The sequence below is a fragment of the Aptenodytes forsteri genome, unplaced genomic scaffold (assembly GCF_000699145.1).
Source record: "Aptenodytes forsteri isolate BGI_AS27 unplaced genomic scaffold, ASM69914v1 Scaffold86, whole genome shotgun sequence".
Taxonomy (NCBI): Eukaryota; Metazoa; Chordata; class Aves; order Sphenisciformes; family Spheniscidae; genus Aptenodytes; species Aptenodytes forsteri.
The window spans coordinates 2,169,064-2,178,377 of NW_008795715.1; the positions used below are offsets into that span (position 1 = coordinate 2,169,064).

The 9,314-nt window shown below is 54.6% G+C and overlaps 1 protein-coding gene across 1 annotated transcript in view; it reads right to left on the reverse strand.

Annotated features, from left to right (window-relative positions):
- SLC39A11 (solute carrier family 39 member 11) overlaps positions 1-9,054 on the reverse strand; it is a 99,216-nt gene extending 90,162 nt beyond the window's left edge. Inside the window, exons 1-2 of the mRNA XM_009283492.2 lie at positions 8,947-9,054; positions 7,846-7,884 (exon numbers count right to left, since the gene is read on the reverse strand). Of these exons, the coding sequence (XP_009281767.1) occupies positions 7,846-7,884; positions 8,947-9,054 (147 nt within the window). The remainder of the gene's footprint in view (positions 1-7,845; positions 7,885-8,946) is intronic.
- Positions 9,055-9,314: the final 260 nt, after the last annotated feature.

The window sequence follows — 9,314 nt, forward strand, 5'->3', positions numbered from 1 at the left end:
CCTGTCCCCGGCCCCACGAGCTGCGTGGCCATTGCAACCCAGCAGAGCCATCAAAACCCGCTTCCCGACAGAACAAATCAGTGAAGGATGGAGAAGTGAGGTTTTTCCTCATTTTCACCAAGAGTGTTTTTCTTGGCTCAAAAGTCCAAACAAACGACACGAGCTCATTAGGCCAATTTTCTGTGGGATTAGCACAGCCACGACGGTCCTTCCAACGGGAACGGCAGCAGCACCGGCGCAGGAAAACCGCCCTCCCCTTGGGTGTTTTGCAGCAACCGGAGCGGGTCCATGACCCCACCGGCCACCGCACTCCTGCCAAAGCTGGAGTGAACCACATCCATCCTGCACCCAGCTCTGGGCTTCTCCACAGAGCGGGCAGGGGAGGAAGGAAACACAGCCTTGGTCTCACGCAGGAAAAGAATAAATACTGGATAATGCCTGGAGCCAAAGAGCCATCTCCGAGCTAACTGAGGGCACACCAAGGCTTTGCTACGCAGATTTAAGCCTGCTGCGGTTTAGCTGCCAAGGTCCCCGCCTCACTACCCCAGACCAAGGCAACCGCAGCACGAGGGCTTTGCAACTCCTCTGCTTCTGCACGAACCAACGCTTGGGCCACTCCTGTCCCAGCGTCCGAGCCAGAGCACCCAGGTTAGGAGGAGAACAAGCTCCCATACCGAACAGCAACACACCGGCTCCCAGCACAGACCAGCGCTGCCGAAGCCTTACCGTGGTGTTTCACCAACACAGTTTGCACCAGGCAAAAAGACCTTCCAAGTAGCAGAGTGCTTTTTTTTCCTTGCTTGCTGCTTAGCAGGGAGGGAGAAGGAACAACTACCCAAAAGACCATATTAAAACAGAACTTGGGATTTCTGGGGATCTCCAACCCAAAGCAGGGCAGACTTCAGGGTTGGTTGGTCAGGGTGTTACCCAGCGTAGAGAACAGAAAGCCACGCAAGGCACCAGTTTCACAAGCTTATATTAAAGAACATAATATTAACATGCATTTTATCACCTTATCTCTTCCTTTCCTCTGCTGCCCGACGTACTGGGCTGGGTTAATTAAAAAGTCATCAGCCCAGCGCAACGCCCTCAGCAGCAGCCTTGGCCCCGGTTTCTCTCCCTGCAGCCGTTCAGCTCCGCGGGAGCTCAGCTGTGACCAGCTCTGGGGACCGGTCCCATCACACACCGGGAGGAAGCAAGTCAGCGAGACCAGCACAGATGGGCTTAAAAATCGCAGTGGAGATCTGCATGAGGCTTTGGGAAACGGTCTGTACCAGCAAGGGCAGAGAAGCGGTGGCACCCACTGCCCTGCCATAGGTGGGCAGGGTCCGTCTTGCCGCAGGGTGGACAAGGCGATGCTCCGAGCTCTCTCCCAGCCCTGCCTGCGAGCAGGGAAGCATATCAAAGGGGAGCTTTCAATGGAGAAAGGGGTACGGGACCGGGATCCAGCGAGAACAAGCAAAGCAAGCCCAGAGACAGCAGCAGGAGGGATGCTGCAAGGAAAGGTGACCCAACCTCTCTGTCCAGCAACACACACCCCCCCCGAGCACCCCGTGCGTGAAGTCTCATTTGCAGGATGCTCAGAAGAGATGCTGCTCAGCTTGCTCTCATGGCATGAGCATTCGCCTGCGGAAGAGAAGTGCGTAACAAACTATTACATTTTAAATAATTTTAAACGAAGGAACAAGATGCCTATTGCTGTAGACACCAGTCCCTGAGGGATTGTGTAAATCTCAGCTCGCTATGAGTAAGAAGAAAGCAGGCTGTCATGTCAGGCTTAACCACGGCTGTCAAACTTCATATTTCAAATAAGGAACGAGATGCCTATTGCTGTAGACACCAGTCCCTGAGGGATTGTGTAAATCTCAGCTCGCTATGAGTAAGAAGAAAGCAGGCTGTCATGTCAGGCTTAACCACGGCTGTCAAACTTCATATTTCAAATGCCACCTCCTTTAAAAAACAACCACACACCCCAACATGGAAACACAAGCAACAGGGAAAGGCTTTGCAGAATTATATTGTCATCTTATGTTAAGATATCATTTCCCCACGGAAAACAGAGGCCTGACACTGCTCAGCCTCCAGATCCCGTCACCACCAAAGTCAGCAACGGAGCTCCCACCGGCTTCGCTGTACAGAGGCTCCGGGGGAAGATGATGACAGAGCTTTAAGCCACCCCAGCCTCACCAGCTGAAGGAGCAAACTGCTGGGCTGTACCAACCACCTTCACTTGCTTGGGAAGGAAGAGCGATTTATTCCTACACCCTTTCATGCAGAGAAACCCCTTGAGCCCACTTGGTGGGGGAGCTGGAAGTCATTGCCCTGCAGCAGCCAGCAGAAGTGACAATGTCCCCGTGCCTCCCCTCAGCCCATCTCTGAGCTCAGATGTGGGTTTAGGGACACGGGCTTGCCTGGGAGCAGCCAAGGTCCTGCTCAAGGGTGCTAGCTCCTGCCCACCCTGTTCAGCGTCAGACCTGGCACTTACCCCTCTGGTTCAGCAGAGCATTCATCAGATGATGCTCATGAACTAACAAAAGGGTGAGGATTTCTGCCAGCAACCTGATTTAAGCAACAAAAAAAAAAAAAAATCCACACTCTATTTCAAATCTTTGTAATTGTCCAGCCAGGGACAGGAACCCAAACCTCACCAATGTCACCGGGCAGGCTGGTGTCAAAGGCAGGAATGAAAGAGAAAAAGCCTGCCTGGGCTCTCCTCAGATCAATAAAACATGAAGCCACTTCGACAGAGGGTACGATTTTCTGCACAAAGCCTTCCCCTCGCACCAGCCCCGCTCCGCTCAGCCAAGGTGGGGAGCAGGGACCCACAGCGTGCTGGCTCGCTGGCACCGGGACACACACCTCCTGCCAAACCGGATTTGGACATTTTCGCAAAGAGGCTTCGTGCTCCAGAGCCAAGATGGAACAACGCCGTAAATCCACCAGCTCTTGGGAAAACAAGCTGTGGTTGATGGGGGGAGGAGAAAGCACGCAGAAGGCAGCTGCGTATCTAAAGCATCCCCAGGTTGCAGGGAGCCCAAACCCTTCCCTGGGATACATCAGCATAACTGGAGACAAAACCCAGGCTCAAAACCCGACTGCCTCGTGCCACGGGAAATGACCGAATCCAGGCCTGTGTCCTCATGCTGATGGAAAACCCTCGAAACATGCCAGGCAGCAGGATTTATAGCCACACCATGCCCCAACACCTCTCCCAGGGCTTGATGGGTCTCCATCGCTGACCCCTGGGCACCAGCATCTCTTTCCAAGCAGGGACTCAGTGCAGGTGCCCTCCCAAATGCTGGGGTGCCAACACTCCCCCCCCACCCGCCCCGCGGAGCCAGCACCGCCCCAGCTCAGCCCATGCAGCTTCAGAGCCGCACAGGAGCTTTTATTCTGTAAATACAGAATAAACAGGACAATGATCTTCGTCCCCAACCACAGCCGGCCCTGCTGGACCCCAGGGCGAGGGGGAGAGTCCCTGCACATCTAAATCTGGTATCACACCGCTGCGTTAAAATTAAAGCCCTCTCGCCTTGTCTGCTGCAAGCGGCAACGTCTCATCGCACTCCTGTGGGATCGTCGAGATGAGAACGGCAGCTTCAAGGGAAACAGCCACATTAACGGCGTGCAGATCAGAAAGCCCAAGCCGCTTACAAGCAAAGGAGATCCCCTTGGCAGGACAGGAAAGAAAAGTGGAAGGTGAGAGACTGGCAGGACACTTTCCCTGCCAAACCTTTTAGCTTGACTTCATTAAGGCTCCAACAAAGAGAACCAGCCTCAGTAGACCCGTGTAAATTACTGATGCTGTTTTAAGCAGTACTGAAAGGGAATATTCAATACCAGACATGCCTGGTGCAGTTTAAGGAGCGTGTCTTTATCATTTTCTGCTTCACCTGGGACAGAAGAAGAAATCAAACTACGACCCAGTAAGAGGAATAGCCGTGCGAGGCTGCAGGGAAGGAGCACTACTAGTGTTTATGTAGTGTTTATGACATCTGAGAGCACAGCACCTCCAGGATAACACAGAGACAACAGAGAACATCGGAAAAAAGGTCTTATTTAAGAATATGAAGATTTAAGAGAAAAGGCAGAATTCCACATCAGATGCCCAAGCAAGCGAAGCCTTGTCTCCATGGAAACACATCACCTCAGAGGCTTTCGCATACAAAACCCTCTATTATCCACGATTTCCAGAAAGGGAACTGAGGCAGAGAGAAGCTAAACACTCAGACACCCGAGCAGAGGTACCGGGCTGGAAGAAGCTGAGCTCCACCACGTCGCAGCAACCAGCCGCACGGGTCCCCTTTGCCTGAGATGACACTTGTGCCATCAGACGTGGTCAGCTTGAGCCGTGCCAAAAGGGGATTTTGCTTTGCAGTCGGCATGTTCCCAGCACACACAGGCGGCTCTCCCGGCACACCCCAGCTCAGGGCACGGCAATTTAACCATGTGCCCAGGCTTACGCCAGCTCCCCTAGATCAGATGGCGCATCTGCAGCGAAGGCAGTGGCGAGCTGCGGCTTTCTGGATCCCAGACTAACACTCTGCATCCCGGACCATCCTCCTCGAGGTCACCTGGTCATCTGTGTCCCATGTCCTCCTCCTGGCTCAGCAGCGGTAGAGAAGTTTTTAATTAAATCTGGTTTTATTTTGCTTTGCAAGCTCCCAGAAGACAAGCAGGCAAATGGTTACCAACAGGAGAGAGAACCATCCGTTATACCCTGTTTCACCAGCGATCCTGGTCTCGGAGAGCACCATGCATGTTCCCTGGAACCCAGATGACTACCAGGGATCCTGAGCTAAGCACCAAAACAGCAAGGTTAGAAGCAATACCTGCCTCCGAAAGCACAGGAACTGGAGGTTTCCTGGCTCTGACAGAGCACAGGGGAAGCTTAATTAAACCCAGCAGCCCAGATTTCAGAGCAGAGATAAAGTTCTGCCTCTCTCTACCCCAGTGCTCAGAGAAACAGCCTGTACGTATCTGCAAGAGATCTACATCAAAGACACGGTGTTTTAAACAGAAATCCCTCAGAGCAAGAGAAGTAGTCCATGATCAGAGCAACGCCACTGTCTGATGAAACACTTTTTACAGGGAGGAAAAGAGAGAAAACAGTACAAATAGGTTTCAAAACTGGCTGCTCCGCATCCTGCTTTTTCCCCTGTAGAAAGCCAGCCTGCTAAAACACAGAGAGCCCACGCTGCTCCCGAGGTTCCCCCGACACCAGTTTTGCAGCACAAAGCCTGGATGAGGCAGGAACGGCCCCTCATCCCAGACAGCCAGGAGGATTTCACAGCCCATCTGGGTTCCCTCTCCATTGCTTCGCCCTCGGATACAGCCAGCCTCAGGCTTGCAGCCTGCTTAGCTCCAGCATCACGTCCCACCTCCACCATCCCACTTCCACCTGCGCACAGGGAGCCGCGCGTCGGCCACGGTCCCTCCTGCCAAAGGGCTGTCCTGAAGGGCTGGGTCAGGAGGTGGTTTCTCCTCCAGCTTCTCCGTGGACTCTCCGCAAAGCCACCAAGCACACACATCACTAGCACCTTCCCTGTCTGCAGAGGGAGGAAAACACATCTCATATTAAACCCTTTCGGGTAAGGATGAGATAGAGACACGGCCAGTCACACTGCCAGTCAAGCGATTACAACACTGCCCGGCTGGGAAAAGAAAGACTCTGCTAAAAACTCAGGAGGATTCTGTTGCCTGGGGGGTAACATCCAGCAAACCCCCTCCTCAGCCCCGGGCAGCTGCACAGGGGAAGCATCAAGGCGCGGGGTCGAGCGCAGCCCTCGCAGGGGGATACACCAGCCCCTTGTCAGACACAGGGCAGAGAGCTACGGGCACATCTGGAGCAAACCGAGCAAAAAGGAAAATAAAAGTTCCAACCTCTGGTGCTTTTGCCACATCACTGCCACCCAAAGACTCGACCACCAAGCAAGGACCTGCTCCCAGCGAGCCCAGCGGCCCTAGAAGCAATGGTGGCACAAGCACCTGTGGATCTCCGACACCTTCCTCCGAAAGAGCTGGTCCTGGCCACGCAGCATCAGGGCAGGGCTGCAGTGACCCTGGGTGACACAGACAGCTCACCCCAACCAGCACCAGCTTCGACAGCTCAGGCCTATAAATGCAACCTAGAAACCTTCACAAATTGCAGCTCGTGGGTGGTTTATGTGGCAGCACCTTCTGCCAACGGGACCTGCCACCACGGGTTTCCTCGCTGACATTCCCCTCCAGACACTGCAGCAACCCCAGAAAAAATTCCCCCTTCCTACTCCAAGCACAGCAAATTGAAAAAAGCTGGGGGAAAAGCAAATGTTTGCAGGACTTCTCCTTCACCAGCCGAGCCACACCTCTGCCACGCAGGGATGACTCAGTGCTCCAGGCAGGATGACATGGTGGCCATGGCAAGGACAGCATCATGCCATGCCGGGGCAGCACCCGAGCCAGCCCTCGGCCGGGGCAAACACCCCGCCATGCCCCGGTACCTCTCCAGCTGCAGGACAGTCGCACCAGCTGCTTCGGGAGACAGCGATGCCACAGCGAGGGGGACAGCCCAGCCCACGCTGTCCCCAGCAGCATCTCCCCAAAACCACAGAAGTGGCTCCAGCTTGGCTTGCAGGGACAAGGGTGTGTCTCCCAGAGAAAAACAGCTCAGAAATCAAACCACAGAGGAAAGCTCCAGAATAGGCAACTCCTAACACAAGTGATTCATTTATAAATGACGGCCCGAGAATCCGCTACAACAGACGAGTTGGATTATTCACATCATTAGCAAGTCGCAGGCACGTTCCAGGAAAGCTTGCTAGGGAGCAAACCCAGCTTTGTAGCATTTCACATCACCCACCACGGCAGGCCCTTGCTCGGTGCAGCCGGGTTCGCTTCAGGCTCCAGGAACAGCAGAAGACCTGTGATCTCCACAGCTGCAAACAGTCACATTTCGCCTTGATCGGCGGCGGCGCAGTGTCTGGGGGTGCGCAGGGAGGAAGGAACCGCACTCCATGCGCAGCCTCAGCACTACATTACTACACGCTGCAGGACAGACCACCCGCGCTGCCGGGCTCGTGGTTCACCCCAAAACCCGGCAGCATCGCCCACGCTCCAGGTGCCAGCTACACAGCCGGGACACAGCGAGCAGAACCTGGCAGATCCCTGTGCCCTGGCGCACCCGCCACACGCCCTGGGAAGATGCACCTTCCACCCAGAGCACATTCCCCAGGCTCTCAGGCACACTCCAGCACCTGAAGGAAAACAAACGTGATTTAACGAGTCTGAATGAGCCTCCACCTGCTCCCCATCACCCCAGCAGCTGGGCAGCGGGAGAAGGTCTACATTCACAAGCCCCAACACAATTTCAAGCCACACGGTTTCATGTCTTCCTTCAAGAAAGATGCAATAAGCCCCAGATTTAGTGTGCACCCTTGATTTAGAGCTGCAGTGTCTTTATTCCCCCTTCTCTCAAGGGCTTAGAGCACCCACGCTCCACAGGAGAGCGAGAAGCACAAAGCAGGCTATGCACGTTAGCCTCCAGGACACCAGCGCTCCAGGAGGAATGATTCAGAAGCCCAAGGAAATGAGAAGAGTTTAACTCAAGAGAGCCAAATCCAGCGTGGGCAGCTCGACGTCCTCATGACCCTCCTCATGCCACCTCCCCCCTCACCAAAGAGGCACCGAGACATGACAAGACGTGACCGGCGCTGCACCATGCTCTTCCCTGCCCCACCTGCACCTCAGGCAATTATCCAAGAAACACTAACACGAGCAGGCAACCAAACAAAGCGTGGTGGGGCTTCAGAGGTGTCGGCAGGAGAACACAGGCAGAGATGATGAGTAGAACGATGCTGTACTTACCCCCGCAGCGAAGCCTAAGCTCCCATCTAGGATCCGCCTCTGCAAAAGAAAAAAAAAGAACAAATAAACACAAAACACACCATTTACTCCTGGCAGAAGCAGTGGAGTGCAACCACGCCACAAACCACGCAAAGGGGGGGAAGCCAGCTGCACCGCTGCCACGCTGAGATAACTTTCTTCTCCCCATCTCTGCAACCCAAGTCATTTCTGTGCTTTGAGGCGAGAGCCGTGCTCCTCACGCAGAGGAGCCCGCCATCGTGGGGTGATGGCACCCCACCATTACCAAGAGCCTACAGCGCATCCTGGCTCCCTCAACCCACCAACGCTGCCCGGACTGGGCTTGGCCCATCCAGCGCCCACGCCAAAATGCTCTGAGGATATGGAAAGGTAAACCAGAAACTCTCCTGCCCAGTGCACACTGCCCTACATTTCCCTCCCTGGAAGACTTTGAATCCTCTAATAACAGGCTGCTATAAACAACGCCATTAGTCTTCCAGTAACCCAGCACGTATCCTGCCCACTGAACTCCCAGTGCACTTCTTCTTCTTTAGCACATCGCCCTCCCCCAGAAGAAAACCAACGTGCTACTGCAAAGGGAATCTCACTTTGCAACAAACTCCTGAACAAATCATCACAAGAGAGAGGCATAAATAATAAATTCATCCAGGCAATGAACGCAACAGCAAGGGAGGGCCTCTAATTTTGGAATACAAGATGACTTAAGCAGCACTTTGCTTGTTCTGAGCACGGGCTGACCCGGTTCCTGCACCAGAGAAACCGGGTTACAGGAGGAGAACCTGCTATTCCAAACACAGAGCCCTGCCTGCGGCTCTGCCCCATCTCCTGAACACCGTGAGCTGCGCTACAGCACATACCACAGCCTGAGGTCAAGAATTTGATTTCCTTCTCCTCTTCTGTGTTGACGCACAGGAGAGAAACGAGCTGGATTTTTTCTCCTCCTGCCCCAGGACCTCCCAGGGCCAATGTCAAGTCCCTCACGCTTGGGACCAGGCAGCCAAACCCACCCGCGAGCACAGCGCAGCCCTCTGCCCCGGACCCCGCTCGCCTCCCGGGGACAGGGGACACGATCCCAGCACCCACCTGCCCGCTGGAAAACACGAACACCAGCGCCGAGCCAGCCGCTGTCAGCCCCCAGGTGAGGAAGGTTCCCAGCACCGACTGGATCACCGGCCCGTGCCCCGGGATCATGCTGACCTAGGAGAGATGAGGTGCGTCAGGAGAAGCGCCTGGTGTTTAAAGACAGAGAATAACCCCCAAATTCCTCCCTGGTTAACAGGGGAGCGTGCCCCAAACCCCTCCTCACCAAAGGGGACAGAATGAGCTTAACCATCCTCCCTGCACCGCCTCTCTAAGCGTCTCTCTTCCCCTTAACTAAGGCTTTGCAATTTAATCTGAGCTGAGAGGAGCAGGGGTGACCAAGGAGGGATGGGATGCACCACATCCCATCC